Source organism: Mesitornis unicolor, unplaced genomic scaffold (genome assembly GCF_000695765.1).
Source record: "Mesitornis unicolor isolate BGI_N332 unplaced genomic scaffold, ASM69576v1 scaffold24057, whole genome shotgun sequence".
In the NCBI taxonomy this organism is placed as follows: domain Eukaryota; kingdom Metazoa; phylum Chordata; class Aves; order Mesitornithiformes; family Mesitornithidae; genus Mesitornis; species Mesitornis unicolor.
In genome coordinates this window covers 128,769-147,544 of record NW_010198057.1, presented here as the reverse complement: position 1 = coordinate 147,544, position 18,776 = coordinate 128,769, and the positions used below count along the sequence as shown (strand labels likewise).

Below are 18,776 nucleotides of genomic sequence, written 5' to 3'. Positions count from 1 at the left end.
GGTGCAAAGTGTTCATTTATGTGTCCTGGGTGGCATAATCAGATTTGTTTATTTCTGCTTTTATCTGCATGGGTTTCCACAATGACTGGCACAGACACAAGTCTACATTTATTGTGGTGGGGGGTAGGGTGTTTCTCTCTCACATGAACTTCTTCCACTGTAGACTTTTTCATCTTTTTCTTTCAAGCAAGTACTCCTTCCTTCTGCTACAGGTTTGTGGTTTTTTGACCCTTCTATTTTGTCTTGCCTTAGTCCCATGCAGTCATTAGAACCTTATAAATGATAACAGGAAAAAAGCAACAGTTGCCTGTTTCACGTGACTGTTGCACATTCTGCTTTTCCCATTAGATTTTGGGATAGGGCCTCAACACTTTCACATATGAATGGTAAAGTCTTAAGTTAGTCTGTGACAGGAGCCTCATGAGACTTTCCTTTGCATCTCACTGCTTAATGGTAATTTTTCTGTTACTCTTGTCACATGTTTATACTTTTATTCAGACTGTCTGATGGTGGAGATTCCATAGGCTCTCCAAGCCTCATTTTTCTCAGTAAAATTGATTTTTCTAACATTAATGTAAATTCTCTTCCTACACTGAATTCATTCTGCTCTATCTTTGGCTGACATAAAGAATCCTTTTGCTTTGCAATACTCCGTTACATATTTGATTTTTTAAATACACTTTCGTTCTTATCCCTAAACAGCCCTAGCAATTCCAATTTTTTTTGACAAACTGTATTTTTAGACCTCTGATTCTCATATTTTCTGGATTTCCTTCCAGTTGTTCATACTGCCTTTGTTCTTGTGCAGTTTGAATATAGCGGTGAAACTGAATATACCTGCTGCTGAGTTTAAAGAGAGGGTGATCCTGTGCATAAAACTGCCAGTTACCTCTTTCTCAACAACATACTCTTTTCATTTTGTGTACTCTGAAACACACTCTTCCCCATTGTACACATACTCTTCCCCAATGTACAGGTATTTTAGGCAGTTATTCCCTTCCTAAGGGAAGGCGTGAACTCTCTGCCTTTGTGCTGCATCTTAGTCACTTCAGGCCATTTTTCCAGCTTCTGAAGACTTGTTCAGGCATTCTTGCAACCTTGCTAGACTGTACTGGCCTGAAATTCAGCACACACATTCTTCTCCTTCCATCCTCCAGGTTAATGAAAATGTTGAATACTCTGGGATCCAGGGGTGTATCCCTTGGTAAAGTATAGGGTGAGAAGTTTCAGTTTCAGAAGTAAAAAAACCCTAATGACAACTTGGATGGTTTTTATCAGTTTTACATGAAGCTAATAGTGGCTTTCTCTAGTCTGTCTTTCAGTGTGGATCATTGCAACCTGTTTGTGTGTCATGAACAAAATTTTGATATTTTCTTATAAGTCAGTACATGACACCTGCTTCTCCCTATCCTCAGGGTTAGTTACCTTTTCACAGAAGAAAATGAAATTGATGTGATTTCTACTTGGAAAAAAGATCAATGTGGCCTCTATTTCCTTTAATTTCTTTGGCATCTACAAGTTCCCAGTTTTCAGGAAATTAAAGTTCATTTATACTGGTCTTTAATTCCCCAGCTTCTTTTTTACGCCTTTTTTACCATCACCATTGCAATTTACCTTTTTCCAGCTTTCCTGACTTTTATTTGTTTCCAGACATCTTTTGGAATAACATTTTCAAAGATTATTAATAATGGCTCTGAAATTGGGCGTGCTGAGATATTTTTCAGATCACCTCATGCAAGTACACTCTAACCTGTTGTTTTCCTACAGATCTTACTCCTTTGTCACCAGTCACTGGCTCACAGTTGATCTTTAGTGACAGCTGAAGTGAGAAACAAAATTGAACAGGACTCCAGTTTCTTCTGCTGGCAGTCTTTCCTTTTTGTTAAATACCAAATTGATCCATTTTGGTCTTCCTCTTCCTAGCAGTGTACTTGTAGAATAATTTCTTGTTGACTTTGATGTCCCTTACTTTTTGTCTCCTCTATTTTAACCTTTCTGATTTTTTCCTGACACCCTCATGCTGTTCCTTTGTACCCATTCACAGTAATCTGACCTACTTTCTATTTTCTTAATGCTGCTGCTGCTTCAGTAAAAGAAGATTCGTTGTCCTTTTACAACATGCCATCTGTCTTCTGCATTGGAAGAGTTTGTGCTTGTGCTTTGATAGTTTCCTTAAGGAAGTGCTAGTCCTCTCTTTTTATATCTATAAAAAGTCTTACAAGTCTTTTAACATACCAGTTTTCTGTGTTTATTGAAATCCCTCTTCTTCTGGCGCAGTATTTTTCTCTGGTTATTCTTTAGTCTTTACTCAGTATTCTGAAGTCTCTTTATTTCATAGTCATTCCTACCAGTGTGATCGTCTGTCTTCATGTTTTCAATCGGTTTCTCCTCTGTAACCGCTTTTTTCCATTCCTCTTTGTTGCTTTATGTTTAGGAATCCAGTAGCCTTTGTAGATATCTTTGTTCGTTGTATGCCTTTTGTTTTGGTAGTTAAAATTGCCCATAACTGTAAAACTCGGTTATTACTCAGAGGATCCCCATGAAACCTGATCTTCTTGGGCTTGTAATTCTGACATGAGCACTCTCGCAGTAGGAGCATGTTCCATTTTTCATTTTTAATCTATAGGTGTGTTCAACATTCAGGTGCTACCTCACTCCCTGTTGCTTTTTGTATAACGTACCTCAGAGCAAGTAAATACGTTCTCATTACACAAAGTGCAGTGTTTTCCCTGCCCTTTCCTTGCCTGTTTTGCCTGAACAAATACAAATAATTTGTCTTTCAAAATGAGAACTACCTTACCGAATCTTTAACTGAGATTACAGTTTAGAAAGCACATTCAATAGAACCCCCAGCTCATTTTTGTCATTCTTTTTGTAGTAGCACGTTGATATCAAAATACTGTGATTATCCTCTTAGTACTCTCTTTTGTGTTTCTCCTTAAATGTAGAGGGGATTAATTTAGCCTCATGACAACCATTAAGATAGTGACCTGTTGTTCCTTTGCAATTATGTCTTAACCGAGAATGATGACAGATGAAGTGCATATCACTGAAAAAACATCTTCCTTAGAGTAAATGAAGTGCACAAGAAATAGGAAACCTCTGTGGAACAGTGATCTTTCAAGGCCTTTCAGGTTCACATTGGATTTGTGACAGAAGTTTGAAGCAATAACATTTCAGAGTTATTGGAGACTTGAAGCATCAGTAGGGCTTTTGGTTAGCAGATTCCTCAGTGCATAGTAGCACAGCTAAGACTCAGGTTTGCTAAAATATTTCATGTCTCAACAGCCTCTCGTGAGAGGGTGCCAGAGCAATGGAGTTCTTGCTCTTCCCCCCGCCCACGCTATGTTTGGTGGCGGCTGCCTTACTACAAGATTTTCATGGTTCTGTTATGTCAACCTCTGTTTCCATAGATCTAATAATCTGTGAAGGTTTCACTCCATATTGTTCAGGGGAAAGATGGCTCGGAATTACAAGTATCCATTTGATCAGATGTGGTAGTTTTTGGTTGTGAAAATTGTCTACTTTTCCTAGCCATGATAGCTGGAGTAATGATTAAACAAACAAACAAACAAGAACAGCTGTTCAGTGCTTTAGCTCTTCTAACTTGAGGCTGAAAGTAAATGCTTAGTTGCTGGATGGAAGGACTTCTAACTTTTGAGAAGTTGCTTAAAATTAATAAATGTATAAATTTTATTTTCTTTGGGATCAGTTAAGGAATAAATTGTGACATAGAATGTGGTCTCTCTGGAGAAGAGCAGGGTGCAGATTCCAAGCTATTGTACGTCAGTTCTTCCATCCTTGCAGCAATGTATTATGATGATAATACTCTAAAAACCCCTTTCTTCTTTTCTTCTCTCAAGATTCACAATCGATACGAAGGCAAAGACATTTCAAAGCACAAGCGAAACTTGGCTATAGCAGGTGGTGTAACCTTATCTGTAATTGTTTCTCCAGTTGTAGCTGCAGTAACTGTAGGTAAGCAAATACTATTATTTTGTGTGTTGGTAGCACCTTGCAACCAGAGCTCTAGAAGCACTCATGAATAAAACAGCTGAGATACATCCAATAGTCTCTTTTTATAGGTGAAGGAACCAAAACAATGAGGAGTCTGAGGTTAGACATTTATTGGGGCAGAATGGAGAATACAGTACTTCAGGAAATGCTGCATTAAAATGAAGAATTAAAAATAATTTTTATCTTGCAGATTGAAGTTTCCACACTGTCATGTCTGGCTTTTAAAACTGAAACATTTAAAGCTTTTAAAATGGCTGACCAAGAAAAAAACCCGTTGCTATCAAGTCTATTTGTATTTGAATAATTTCAAATCAAACTTTTCTCAACACAAAAAAAAAGTCTCTGACATTTGACATTGTAGTAGTTGACAAACTATTTGTTATGCTCTGGGAGTCAGTTTGAATTTTATTGTATTCTTTTTCACAGGGATTGTTTAGGATAGCATTTAAGGAAAATCTGACTGCACACTACAAAGTACTTGTTATATTACCGTGTAGTCTCAAGATCACTGTAAACAAACCTTGATTTTTAAAAGGAGTGGACTCACCCAGCACAGCCTTGCTTCTCCTTTGTTGCAGCACAGGCGTCTTTACAGCTGCACAGTTTGCTGCCATGGATAACTATTTCATGTTAAGACTCACCAGGTAGTTTTAAGCTGGATCAGTCCCCTGAAGCGATTCATCACACAGTTGTGTGTGCAGTGTTCCTCTTCATGCCAGAAGTAAGGCTCAGAGACAAATGAGGGCCACTCTTAGCAAGTGATAGTTTAAATTGGCCATGAAGCTGTGGCTTTAAACTGCTTGTTAACCATGGCTGACCACTGTGCAAATGCAGATATACTGGTCATAAAACTGTCTCTGGTATCTGTCTGCACTGCATTGCTCTCATGTGGCTGTGGTGTCAGATCCCCACTAAACTGGTAGTGGGACACAGTCTCGCAGATGTATTTGTAGGTCTGCTTTACCTCATTTTTTTGAGCTCTTATTCCTGACTAGACTTGGCTTCTTAGGGAAAGCAGTCGGGGTTTATTTTGTGGAGCTTTTGCTCTTGCCTCCTTGTCATTAACACGTGGCCTGCAGTCTCAGGGGATTATATGGCTTCCAAAATAATGACCTTGAGAATATGGATTTCCTCCTTGAGTGCTGACAAATTTTTAGTGAAAGAGACTTCTTATAATAGAACTCTTACTTTGGGTTAGACTTGAGGAGCCATTGCATTGGGCCTGCCTGCATCCTGGCTTTTTTGGAATGTGCCAGCATGCCATTTTTCTGTGCCCTCTGTGTACTTCCAAGAGGAAAGCCATAGAACAGCTTAATTCATACGCCAAAGGAGTAACTTTTGCACTGCACTAGAAGTGGTAGAATGGATGTGTATGTAACTCTGTGTGCTTTAGCCCACTATTCCTTTCACTGGTTTTCCTTTATTCTTGCCACCCTGCTCCACAGAAACTTTTTCCATTTAAGACCAACCTGTATAATTAAACTTTTAAATGGAGTCAGTGTGATACAATAACTATGGAGGATCCCACACTAATAATGTTAAGTGCTATTAAATTGATAGCAAAGCCCTGAATGACTTGAATGGATGCAAAATCAAGCCCCTTATTAAATTAGTAGAGCTAGTAACATTTTTAGTTGAATAACATTTTGAAATAGATCTCTGCTATTTCTGCTTCTCAGGTGGAACAGTATTACAGTCTCCAGTGGAGCTTATGTGAACCTTTACAGTATTTTCATTTTGTTTGTAAAAGATGTTATGGACACACTGGAATTATTAATTCATCAAGTGTTAAGCTTCTCTGCCTGCCAGTGCTGACAGAGGACATTCTGTCTGCTGGAAGTACTTTCCTGTCATTTCACCTTAGTGATTTACCAGTATTTATTAAGTTTACTCCTTCCTAATTTTTTTCAAATGTGAAATACTAAGTAATCATGGAAAATTAAATTGCTTTTATAAAGGGCTCCAAAATACAAGTCACATTTAATGGAACTACTTTACTCCGTAGGTATTGGTGTTCCTATTATGCTGGCTTATGTGTATGGAGTTGTTCCAATTTCCCTCTGCCGAAGTGGAGGCTGTGGTGTGTCAGCAGGCAATGGAAAAGGTGTCAGGATAGAATTTGATGATGAAAATGATATAAATGTTGGTGGAACAAATGCAGCTGTAGGTAAGAAAATTCCATGTTTCATTTTCTCTAAATTTGGGCTTGGTGACTTCTAGTTGATGGCCTTAGGTACTGCAGTACTTATTTGCAGAAGAGATACTGTACAGTTAGGACTACCTCTGCTCACTGCTGAAAGACCAGCTCTTAGATGAGGATAGCTTCTGTGTTTGTGTTGTGTTGTGCTGTAATACAACTTTTAAAACTTTTCTTGCCCATTTTGATCAATGCCAGAGTCAAGTAAAGTCCTTTCCATAGCTAAAAGTTTTAAAAGCTTGCTGGCTTTCATCTTTTTGTCTATAATAGAGGGAACTAAATGCTGATTTAGTGCTGCTTAAATTTTAATTATAGGACAATATCCTTTGTGACAGGGTCTGTCTGTGTTACCTTGACTCCATGTTACCTAATCTATTCATGGTTAACTTTTTTGTTAGTTTAATTATGTGATGTCAGGTATAACCACTGTATCGACTATTATAATAATAATATTGGTAATGGTAATAATAGTAATAATATGTTTTTTACAAAGTTATCTTTTATAAATTGTTTTTCTCGTCATAATTTCAGGAACAGTTTCCATGGTCACATTCTAGAAACCAGCAAGTTCTACTTCCATAACTGACAAGCCTTCTTTCTCCCTGTCTAGATACCACTTCGGTAGCAGAGGCGCGCCATAACCCTAGCATAGGCGAAGGCAGCGTTGGAGGACTGACCGGCAGCTTGAGTGCCAGTGGTAGCCACATGGATAGAATAGGAGCCATTCGAGACAACCTAAGTGAAACCGCCAGTACCATGGCCCTGGCTGGGGCGAGTATAACAGGGAGTCTCTCAGGAAGTGCAATGGTTAACTGCTTTAACAGGTAAGAGATTTGCCTTCTACTATACGGTATAAGCAGAGGAAGAGCTATTACTAGGTTTTTTGATTTTGATTTTTAAAAATTGGTTCCTATTAAAAGGCACCGTCTCGGGGAGATGGAGACAGGTAATATCTTACAAACTTGCTGATTTCTGAGAGATCATACCAGACCACAGTCCTCAAAGAAGAGTTTTGATTTTTTTCGGGGTGAGTGGGGACTGAGATCTTTTTCTCCTGCTTCCCAGGATTCAGAGGGAGGCCCCTCATGCCTAACACAGTTGTGTTCTCCGGTGCATCTTGCTCCCGAGTCAGAAGCGCTGACTTGTTCAGTAGTCTGCAAGTATTAAGCTGTGTCTGTGAGTGTGGATACAGAATGGCCTGGATTTTTGAGTATTTCAGAAGTCCTGGCTAAATAGAATAAAGAGGGCAGGATAGCATCAAGAGTTTCCTTATGCTGGGATAGGTGTTTTGAGCTGTGACTGCTGAGTGAGGTATACCTGTCCTCTTCTTTAAAGAGCTGAGAGTGGAAAACAAAACAAAAAACTACTTGCAGTTCACTGTCAGGACAAACAAGGCATTTGGAAGAAAGCTTGTAATTTGATTTCTGGTTTATCTGCCTAGCCCAATTTAAGATTGCACAGGTTTCTATTATTCCTGTTGCAGATTATAACGATGCAATATAAAGCAGAGTACAGAACACAGATCTCTGCCTGTTATTTGATTAGTAATAATTTTGTAGCTGGAGTAGTAGGGGAACTATAATGTCGTGAACTTAGATACCCTTCTGATTTCTTTTTTCCATTTTTATGGTACACTATCTGCAAAAGAATTGTAGCTAAGCCTGGACACTGTTCTTGTAAATCTTGGGGGGGGAAGAATCCAGAACCTCTGGTTATGATGCAACATCCTGTTTTGTTGGGAAATTAATCTGGTTTTGCTTTTGAGTGTTTCTGTTTTGTTGTGTTTTGTTGTTTGGGTTTGGTTTTTATTAAATGGAAAATAGTAATTTTTGACAGTGGGAAGAAGAGAACCTGTTTGAATAGGGTAAATGCATGCCTCTGTACTGGAGTAAATAATAAACTCTACTTATTACTGAACAGTGGAGGAACTCTAGGAGGTGACACTAATTTTCAACTAGTGTGCTTTACCTGTTGCAGCAGTATATGCAACTCTTTCTTCCTTCCTTTCTTTCTTTCTTTCTTTCTCTCCAAGACTGGAAGTACAAGCAGATGTGCAGAAAGAGCGATACAGTCTGAGTGGAGAATCTGGCACAGTTAGCTTGGGGACAGTTAGCGACAATGCCAGTACCAAAGCAATGGCAGGATCCATTCTGAACTCCTACATCCCTTTGGACAGGTAAGAGAAATGGGATGAAAATAGAAGATTGATAAGCCCTGTGTATTAAAGGATGTGCCATGCATGCCTCAGCTGCTCTGCTTCAATGATTACACTTTGAAATGGCAAATTTTGTTACAAGTGGAATTATATGTGACTGCTTATATTTGCTGAGGGTATTTCCAAATAGAAAGCATCATCACTATAGCACAAGGAAGTGTTTGATCTTTCAGGCTTTTTATGTTTCTTTGGGCTGTTTATTTGGTGGTTAAACACTTAACTTTTCTAAACCAAGTTACATCTTCCTAACTTTCTTTTGCTGCGCATCTTGGAAAACAGTAAGAGTTTGGTTTGCTGTGTTGGCTGGCTTGTCTTGGATGTCTGCTTACACTCACGGATTCTCTCTTGTTCTAGGGAAGGCAACAGTATGGAAGTGCAAGTGGATATTGAATCGAAGCCAGCCAAATTCAGACACAACAGCGGAAGCAGTAGTGTTGACGATGGCAGTGCTGCAGGTCGTAGTAATGCCGGTTGTTCATCGGCCTGCTTGCCAGAAAGTAAATCTGGTGCCACCAAGTGGTCCAAAGAATCAACAGCAGGAAAAAAATGTAAAGGTAAGCTGAGAAAGAAGAGTAGCATGAAGATAAATGAGACGAGAGAGGACATGGATGCTCAGCTGTTGGAACAACAAAGCACAAACTCCAGTGAATTTGACTCTCCCTCTCTTAGCGATAGTATCCCATCTGTAGCAGATTCACACTCGAGTCATTTTTCTGAGTTTAGCTGCTCAGATATGGAAAGTATGAAAACTTCCTGTAGCCATGGTTCCAGCGACTATCACACTCGCTTTACCACAGTCAGTGTTCTCCCAGAGGTGGAAAATGATCGCTTGGAAAACTCTCCACAGCCAAGTGGAATCCCTGTGCCTGTTCCAACAGCCCCAAGCACTGATGTTCCACAGCTGAGTTACATTGCTGAGGAAAGCATTAATAATGGATCTGCCTCAGATGCAGGTTTAGGTGCTGATGAAATGCTGAAAGAAACAAACAACAACCATTCACAACATGCTGTGGAATTAAGCACTGCTATTCAGACTGAAATTTAAGCCTGTAAGTGCTGCAAAAATATATTTACCACTAAAGAACCCTGTCTGAACGCTGGTTGAATTACGTGCAACTTCTGTTAGTTTCAGGTGACCAGCAGAAGCAAGGTTTTGATACATCTGCATTTTATATATACTTGTCTGATGAGGCAAAGTACTTCATATGGATCTTAGACCTGTGTGAAGACATGAAGGCTTTAACCAAGTGCATTACAGCAGTACAAATACGTCCATGTTTTGTATTTTTGCCACAACTTTGCTTGAAAGCATATACTTGGTGTATTTAGATAAAAATTGGTAAATTCTTAATATGTTAAATGCTGAAATGAATAATACGTCCTGCACTGTTCACTTGGAAAATATGGGGTTTGGGTTAAATGGATGTTAGCTGAGCGTTAGTGACTTAAAACCATTCTCGTGTGAACTCTATTTAAGGGAAGCAAAAGTTTTGCAGAGACCTATACAAACGTATTTCAACAGTGACTATTTGTAGTGATGATTTTGTTTCATAACTGGACACACTGTATTTAGAATGCATGTCGAATGAACCACATATCTTCAGATGGATGTAGCCTGTGTCAGAAGCGTTTGTATGTGTGTACGCCTTGAGCAAGGTTATGGCATTTTACAGAATTATGAAACAGAAGAAATTGGTACTTTGGTAGAATGGAGACATCCCCTGTGAAGAACAGTGGCGTTACTTATTTATCATGTAAGCACCCATGTGGCAGATAAGGCTGCTATAGAGTGTGTGGAAACTGTAAAAACCAATCCCGTGATTTATAAGTGGTGTAGAAAAGCAGATGCAGTCACCTTTCGTTAGGGGGAGAAAATGGTGCCCCATCAATTCTTGGTGCCTTTGGAAAAGACTGGGTTTGAAGTGCCTGGTCGTTGGAGGATTTTACTGTAATGCTTTCCAGAATGTCCTCTTTGGCCACCTTGGATCACAAAATAAAATTCTAGTGAATAAAATGACTGTGGTAGATAAATGTAGAATAATAATGAAGTATTAGCCTACCAAAGACTCACTCAGGCTTCAGTGGACGTGACATCTCTTTGCAAGATATGCATATCTTCAGTCCCAGAATCGAAGTGCAGTGCAATGACTGCCCAAGTGCAAAGATGGGTTCCAAATATGTTGGCTTTTTTTCTTTTTCTTTTGCATATGGAAGATGTCCAGCTGAACACAAGCTGAAGTCGGCCAAAGCGCCTGCACTGTTACAATTTTTTGCTATGTAATTCACTAAAATGAAAAAAAACATTGTGAATATCAGAATAACAGTTAACGATGTTCTGTCTTGTGTTTCATGTATTGCCATTATGGTGCTACTGGAAGTTTGGTTGGATAAAAAGAAAATGCCATGAGCTGCAGTCCTCTTCCATGACTTATCCTCACCAGTTTCAGTAATATGCTTATAACACTAGTGCCAGTTATGTTATTTGGTAATGCTTGTTGCAGTATTTGTATATTTGCAATTCAGTTTTGCTCAGTAATATGCGTGTACACTGCATATCTGAAATAAATGTCTAAATGCTGACTTCTAGTGGTCCTTTGTTTCATGTGCTGATCAGGCTTGTAGAAATGTCTGTGCTCCCAGAAGGAGGTTTCTTCTGTAAGATGCTGGCTGCTGTCATCTTTCATTGCCTTTATACATTTTTATCGTGTTTGGTGTGCTTTGGAAGTTGGATGCTCTGATACTTCAAAATACAGGATCTAAAGTGAGTTGCACTTTGTACAAGACTTCAACCTGATTGCTACTCTGTAAGATGAAAAGAAATTGAAGCTGCTCTTATGGCAGGCAGGACAGTAAATGGTTTTCAGAGAGGATGTGGCTCTGGCATAAGTACATTACTACTCTTTAAACAGAATTGCACCATGTTGGCACAAGTGGAAGGAGAGGCTACAGGGACATTGAGCTGAACTCAGACTCTGCTTTCTCCGTCTGAAGTGATGCTCTTCCCAGTTCACACGGTCTGTAAAAGTTCATTCTGATGTGTTGCAGATTGGGCAGAGTTTCTGGGTCGTTACGGGGTTGTTTTGCTTGGCTGAACTGCTGCCTCTTTAGGCTCATTTTCTCACCTGCATCATGACAGGCTTGGGGAGTAAGAAACTAAAACTGATTGGGATGCATTACAGAAGACAGAGCTGGATCTGCCTCATCCCAGACCCATGTGTAAGTTGTATTTCTGTCGGAGTGAATAACAAGATGATAACTTACGCTGCGTCAACTCTAAGGCTGCAATTATAGCGTTTTTTTATTCCAGTGGCAGATGCTCAAAGTGAGGATAAGGAACAGGATGAGTGAAGCACAGTGTGCCATAGATCTGGTAGCAAGGCATACAAGCAGTTTTTGCCATGTCATCAGGCACTCTGAACTGGAAGTGAATGTAATTTTTTTATTTTGTAGGGAGGTTTGTGTTAACAGTTACTTCTTGTGCTTTGGTCCTGATTGATTTATTCCTTCCCCCAGTCTGAATGCTTTTAAAAAATCCAGTTACTGAAGAGTAAATGTATTGACCTAGGATCAGCATTAGCTGAGCGAAGGATTTGGTGTTCGTGGTCTTACAGCACCAGTTGGTGAATTCTGATGCAATTTTTCAGGCCTGTGTAGCAATGTCTCTGTTGTAACCGTGACCTGAAGTGTTGACTGATTCTCTATGCAGAGGCTGGAGGAAAGAGTAAAAGGTGACTCCGGAGCTGGTCGTGCTTCTGGCAGTGTGTGTGCAGCCCAACGGGTGAATGTCCTGCAAGGCCTCCTCTTTCTAAACCTCCGAGTAAGTTCTGTGCAGCCTCACACAGCCACCTCCAATTAGCCACTGTAAGCCAGAAGTTATTTGCAATAAAGTTATTGTTGGTGTTCCAAGCTTTGAAAATGTGTGATTTGGCTTTATCCCGCTGTACACCTACGAAATGAGTGAAGCACATCAATTTATAGCAATGCAAGCTAATGCTAACAGCAGGGAGGTAGAGGACTGATTTCTGAGAGTTTAAACCTAACTTTTAATTTCTCAGTGCCTCAATTTTGCCATGCAGGAAATTGAAGATATGGTTTACTCTTCTGAGTAACCTTTATCAAATGATAGTGTTATTTTCAGTCACGCTGAAATCACCTTTGGTAATTTTATATGCCACATGAAGTGGTAACACGTTGAACTATAGGTAAGTTTTTCTGTTCAATTTTTTTTATTCAGAGGTAATACTTCATATGTGAGGCAGTCTAAACAGCATTAACAAATGTAATGCGGCACTATATTTTGTTTCAAATCTATAAAAAAGTAAAAGATACAGCACTTCCAAGCATACTCTTGATACAGAGGATGCCTCTTATTTATACCAGTATAAGAATTCAAAGTTCAGATTTTTGGCACAGCCATGCTCTGATGGTGCGGCAGTGGCAGCTGGAGGTGGAGTGCCCCTGTCTGTCCTTGATGGCTGGGCAGGTGCAGGGTGGGCTGGGGCTCCTTACCCCCTGCACTGGAGGCTTCAAGAACTGAAAAGGTGCTGAAGATGGGGATCAGGCAGGAGGTGAACAGGCGCAGAGAGCTGAAGGAGGCAGCAGATCACCTTCCACGTTGCCTGGCAGAAGTTTGTAGTGGATCCACTGCCACTGCCTGGCCCCTGGTGTGGATCTGGCCAGCGAGAGGCAGCAGAATAACCCCGGTGCCTGTGTCTGCACTGCCACCTTGCAGCAGGCAGTCACATCGTCTAAATCTTGTCTCCAAGTGTAAAAGAATATTTACTTGACATCCTCCTTCTTAAAGTGTTTTTCTGGAGGGGAAAAAGGTAACAAACATTAACTTTCTAATTCAGGTGAAACTGAGGCAGTCTTGAGTGGAAACTGGAATTACTCAGAGAGAACCTTTCTGAAATTATGAAGGCCTAAAGAGCACCATTACCACCTTGACTGCTCCTGTCTGCCCCAAAGCTGACAGCCACCTGGTCTCAGATGCAAGTCTGTTTCTGTGGAAGCAAAATGTTCTCCCCTTTAGGGTAGAAGAACCCCCAGGCCTGATCTTGGTAAGAAATGCAATCCCAGAGTGGTGGCATTGTCTTTGTTACCTTCAGTCTCTAAAGGTTGGAGAAACAGAGAAACATGGCCATGAGGTAGTTTCTAATCGAGAGGCTTGCATGGGAGGCAAAGGAAGAGATGCACAAACCACAAGGCTAGCACTTAATTTTCATGCCTAACAGAAGTCAGCCTATGAGAACCCCAGGTCTGGGAAGACGGCTCTGAAGATGTTATTTGCTAGTCCAGATTTGTGGTTCGTTGCTGTTCGTATGGTTGTTTATTTAGGATGTAAGACATGATCTGAGGGTATAGACTGTGGACAGATGAAGGTGATGCTGAATGAAGAGCTGCCAGGCCTCCCCCAGGAATGGATGTGACCTTGTACTGCTCTGCTTGCCTGTATGGATGGATGCTGTCTCCCAAAGGAGGGAGCACAAGCGTTGCTCCAAGGGCACACAAGCTACAATCTGTAAGTGCTCAAAAAGTTCCCGTTACCCGCTTCCCCAAGAGGACCTGTGCCAGGCAGCAGTGCAGGCACAGTGTGATGCCACCAGCTGTCCTGGCAGTGACCACTGCTGCCGCTCCTGCACCAGTGACGGGGCTGTGCAAGAAGCTGAAGCGCTGTTGGTCGTGCAGCAGCATTGGCTTCCCTTGCTGCTAGCGAAACCTCATCGCTGTGCAGAGGTATGTAGAGATGAATGGTGCTGTCACAAATGCTCTTGTCTTGAGCTTGCAAAATAACTTGTTCAGCTTCTCCAGCTCCATGATGGGTTGTCATCTTCCCCTCTTCAGTTCTACAAAATAATGGCTGTAAAATAGTTTCTCTAGAGACGGAGAAAAAAAAAAGGTGCTACTTTTAGGTCTATTTTATTGCCAGTGTTATAGACACTGTGTAGTGAATCTTGTGGTCAGTCTCTGGGACTCCAGAGAGGAGAATTTGGCAGGTATCTACCAGATCATGCATACAGTTTTGCAATGTCTTTTAAGTAGATTCAAAGTTTTCTTATAAGGATAGGAATGCTGCTGTAAAGAAAGTGTTGAGAAGGTGGCACAGCCTCTGTGAGGGCATGAAGCTGTCTTGGGAAGGTGTAATTGGAAAAGGTGCTGGGACAAGTCCTGGCCAGGGCACATTGGTCTCTTTTCGTGGGCTGGAGTTTAGTGCACAGGAGTATCCCTGCTTTCAGCTGTATTTGTATAAAGGGTCCTGCACTAAAAGAACATCATGTGGCACATCTGACCCCCTCCCCCCCCCGTTGTGAAAGGAACCCTTGGTCTGTGCTGCTACTCCTTGAGTAGCTGCCTCTAGACCTTCTCCTTGCCTCTCTCAGATGAAACAGTTTGGTTCAAATTCACAGAAAGCTATTGCTAAAATAACACAGCATCTATTTCATATACATAAATTGAAACACGGGTATTCTGAAGTGCCCTTGAGAGAGTTGCCTATGAGGTTGAAAATTTTACAGCCAAGACACAACTGAAGTGTCAAGGAATTAACAGTAAAAAAAAAAATTCTATTTTTTTTCCTGAGGCACCAGGATTTATGTATATATTATATATGTGTGTGTGTTTGTGTATGTATTAATTATATTACTTATGTGCTTCCCTGTAGAAAAGAGATTGCAACATCTTCTCAGAAGTTTTTTGTTCTTGTGGCAGCTTCTCTGGCCTTGGCAGGTGGCTGCTGCCTGGCCCTTGCCTGTTGTAGGCCCCTCTTCCTATGCAGAATCTGATTTGTTTTTTCCTTTGCATCACTTCTTGATCTCCTGAGTTTGTTTCTGGTCCTTCTGGGTAACGAAGGCCCTGCTGCTGCTGGAGGCCTGCTGGGGCCAGGGATGCGCTGTGGAGAGGTCAGGGCTGAGATCTGCAGTTCCTGCAGTCTCTGCACCAGCCCCACCTAGAGCAGGGAAATGCAGTGTCTGAGGTTGGCAGGGTCTGCTCCTGGCTTTGCGGTGAGGCTCCCGTGGTGCATGGAAAGCTGCACGCGTCACAGTTGTCCAGTGCTGGGCTGAGCACCACCTTGGCATCAGGACAAACAGCGCTGGCACCTCAGGGGCATGTGGGCAGGCTGAAGGGAGTGGGACTGCAGGGCTGGGCAAACCTGTCCTGCTCATCCTCAGCCACGTCCTGTACGGCTGCGTGCCAGAGCCAGCGCACCAAGTTAGGCAGCTCCTGCATACACGTCCGGCCCCATCCGCAGCTCTGCGCTGTTGTGTTCATAGGAACCATGGGGCAGAGGAGTCAAAAAGTGCCTGCATGACTGCCTCAGCACCTGCCTATGCACCAGGTACCAGCAGAAACCCATTTGGCAGGCACAGCCAGCACGCTGGCACAACTCAGCTCTCCTTCCACCAGGTCCTAGTGAGTTGGCTTGACAAGAGGACGAGCATTGCCTACCACCTCCACGATAAGGACATTAAAATCCACAACAGCCTAAATGAGAGCAATTGGGTTTAGGCATCAGACCAGCGCTGATGCAGTTTGTGGCTTGAGCTACCCTTTCTTCACAGGCTGTGTGCTCAGGATGGTTTTGAACACACCATTCTCTGTGCTGGGCACTGTATCCCCGTGTAATCCCTCTTGCTTACTAGCAAAAACACTCTCATGTTGCTGAACTTATTTACAAGGGTGGCATTTAGCAAGCAGCAGGGGCTGTCTACCAGAGTGTGTGGGGTCCAAATACTCACCCAGCCAAATATGCCTGAAACCAAAGGGATCAGACTTAATCACACACAGAAAGTGAAAAACCCATTTGTTGCCAAGTATTTCATTAAGGTTGAGTTCAAGCTTTCTCACAAAACCTGCCCTCTTACCATCATCTACTGAAGAGAGACCCACTCGTGGTCAGCTCTTGGCTTTAGGGGAGGGGCGATGTCATGGCCAAGTGCTGATTTTTCAAACTGGGGACAGTTGGTATTTAATCTGCTGACTGCATCTGGCACACGTGGGCACAAAGCTCTGCCTGCAGCTGGACCAGCTCCCTCGTGCAAACATCGCTGCAGTTCTGCATTTGGACTTCTTAAGAAGGGGTAATTTTAGCTTCCTGAGCTGCTGCTGGCTGTCATTTTTACCTCAAACAGAGTTAACCTCTCAGCCACCATTGCAGCTGGAAGGCATCATCAGCACAGGTAATCCTGGTATCTGCCTGGGCTCCTTTTCCCTGGATGACTTTTAGGTTTATAGTTTAATCACTAGGGATTGATTAAAACTGTCCTAAAATTAACTGCCATAATGTATGTCTATCTATGAAAACTCACTTGTCTGTTTCTTTGTGGATAAATGATTTGTCAAGAACATTATTTAAAATTCTCTTGCCTTTTAAAGCCTTTTTGACTTTTTTTAATAACTGGCTCCTAAATTTACTGATTTATTTTTTTTAGTATGATTTACTGCTGCGAAGATTCTGATTTTTGTCTTCAGTGTCAAAATGAGATACAAACTTTAGCAGTCAAGACTGCTTCTTAGAAAGAGCTTTTAATACTTCTGGGTTTTGGTGGCACAAAGATTTAACTTCATCAAAAGCTTTTGTGATGTGGTGGCTTCAGACATTGGCTCTTACTCAACTACAGTTTTCAAGCAACTATTTTAAAATTACATAGCTGGTTTTTATGCTTTCTGTTAGCAAAAGAACTTCTTCCTAATCTGTAGTATTAATACAATCCTCCAACGTACTACTCAATGTTATTAAAACCACTCTGAACTCTGTTAAGTGAAAATCGATTAAGTTTACTAAACCACCTCAGTAATTTGCACACTTACGGCAAACGTTCTCTGAGCACACTGCAGTGGAAAAAAGACTTAAATCACTAAGCCAGAAATCGGTGCATGTGATTGCCATACCTTGCCACCATGACCGAAGAACAAAATTGGCATTTTGCTGGTGAAGCACAGTCGGATTTGCATGGATCGGATGAGCTGCAGATCTCTCTTGAACACCTGGCAATCTCAAAGAAAGGACATTTAAAACCAAAACCCATCAGCTGTACTGACAGCGCTTTCAGAATTAAAAGCCTCATTCTTGGCACTTCAAGACAAAACCCATAATTCACAAGTCTGAGTTATAAGCCCAAGGAGTGTTGAACCAGAAAAGAGAACCCATAAGTGTACTTTTCAAGAAAAAACCCTTTATTTTTAATTCAGATACACCTGAGAAAAATTTTCATTAGAACAACGTTCTTAATGATATTTCTGCAGTGCTAGTGAGTTTGATACATGTTTATATCACATGTGCAAAGAAGGCATTGGGGTATTTGAAAAATTCAAAAGCTTCATCTTGAAAAAAGGAGCTTTGTCTGAATCAAACATAAACCATAAGTAAATACTGCCTGAAATAATAGTTAAAAAAACCTGGTCTACAAAATGGTTTTACTTTTAGCTTTATGAATATGCCTGTAAACAGAAATAGCTGGTGTCTTAAATAATCTGCTTACAAAACTCAGAGTTAAATATTTTTATTGCTAAGTGCAGCCATTTGTTCTCCTGTTCACCAGCACTTCAAGAGCCGTGCAAACAAGCAGGCCTTCCACACAGAAAAAAATAGTTCTCTGTGCACTAGAAATTACTCACTTGTCAATAACTTCAAAAGCATACCCCTTCACTTAATAATTAATTATTCTGATTCAAAGGGTTCCATACTACTGATTCACCTATGCTGCTAAGCTGTACTGCTCCAAAAAGATTTAAATCTGTTTTGTCTAGACCAGGGATAGTGAAGAAACAGATGGCCTGTAGTAGTTTATCCAAAATATGTTAATACTTTTTGTAAACTCATTTTAGCAAAGCTATTGCTAACCCACCCATTTATCTTGAAGACACCTCTTTATCACAAGAACAAACAACTCACAAAATGACATAACAAGTGATGACTAAAAGTATTATCTACCGTACCATCAAGATATTTCACATTATATACATGTAATGTAAAATAAGTCTTTAATATATAATTAACACAGTCTCAATAAAATCAGTATGCCAAATAACATGAACTCTGTTGCTGAACACAAAGATGTGCATTAAATTCTAGAGATTAAAAATGTATACAACTACAAGAAGAAAAGAGCAGCAAGTTTTAAATGTGCATCTGCTGTCAAAACAAAACGGAATTCAAGAAGTCTGGCTGGGTAAAGACCCACTTCAACCCATGCAGGTCTGCAGAGTTCATACATTCATCTTATAAACATGAACTGTATGCACGCAACTAATAAGTTTAAACTTCTTAAAGTTCATAAACCTTTTTAAGGCTCTTGAGATCTTTCAAAGAGTACTGATGATTCTGGTTTTCTGTAAGTGAGTCAAACA

The 18,776-nt window shown here is 40.8% G+C and overlaps 2 protein-coding genes across 2 annotated transcripts in view; one reads left to right on the top strand and one right to left on the bottom strand.

The window, feature by feature from the left end:
- Window positions 1-9,815, top strand: part of RNF19A (ring finger protein 19A, RBR E3 ubiquitin protein ligase) — a 20,120-nt gene extending 10,305 nt beyond the window's left edge. Inside the window, exons 5-9 of the mRNA XM_010189008.1 lie at window positions 3,864-3,978; window positions 6,023-6,184; window positions 6,825-7,038; window positions 8,247-8,390; window positions 8,784-9,815. Coding sequence (XP_010187310.1) covers window positions 3,864-3,978; window positions 6,023-6,184; window positions 6,825-7,038; window positions 8,247-8,390; window positions 8,784-9,474 — 1,326 coding nt within the window. The 3' untranslated portion in view covers window positions 9,475-9,815. The remainder of the gene's footprint in view (window positions 1-3,863; window positions 3,979-6,022; window positions 6,185-6,824; window positions 7,039-8,246; window positions 8,391-8,783) is intronic.
- Window positions 9,816-15,836: 6,021 nt separating this feature from the next.
- SPAG1 (sperm associated antigen 1) overlaps window positions 15,837-18,776 on the bottom strand; it is a 42,660-nt gene continuing 39,720 nt past the window's right edge. Inside the window, exons 19-20 of the mRNA XM_010189010.1 lie at window positions 17,319-17,414; window positions 15,837-15,911 (exon numbers count right to left, since the gene is read on the bottom strand). Of these exons, the coding sequence (XP_010187312.1) occupies window positions 15,837-15,911; window positions 17,319-17,414 (171 nt within the window). The remainder of the gene's footprint in view (window positions 15,912-17,318; window positions 17,415-18,776) is intronic.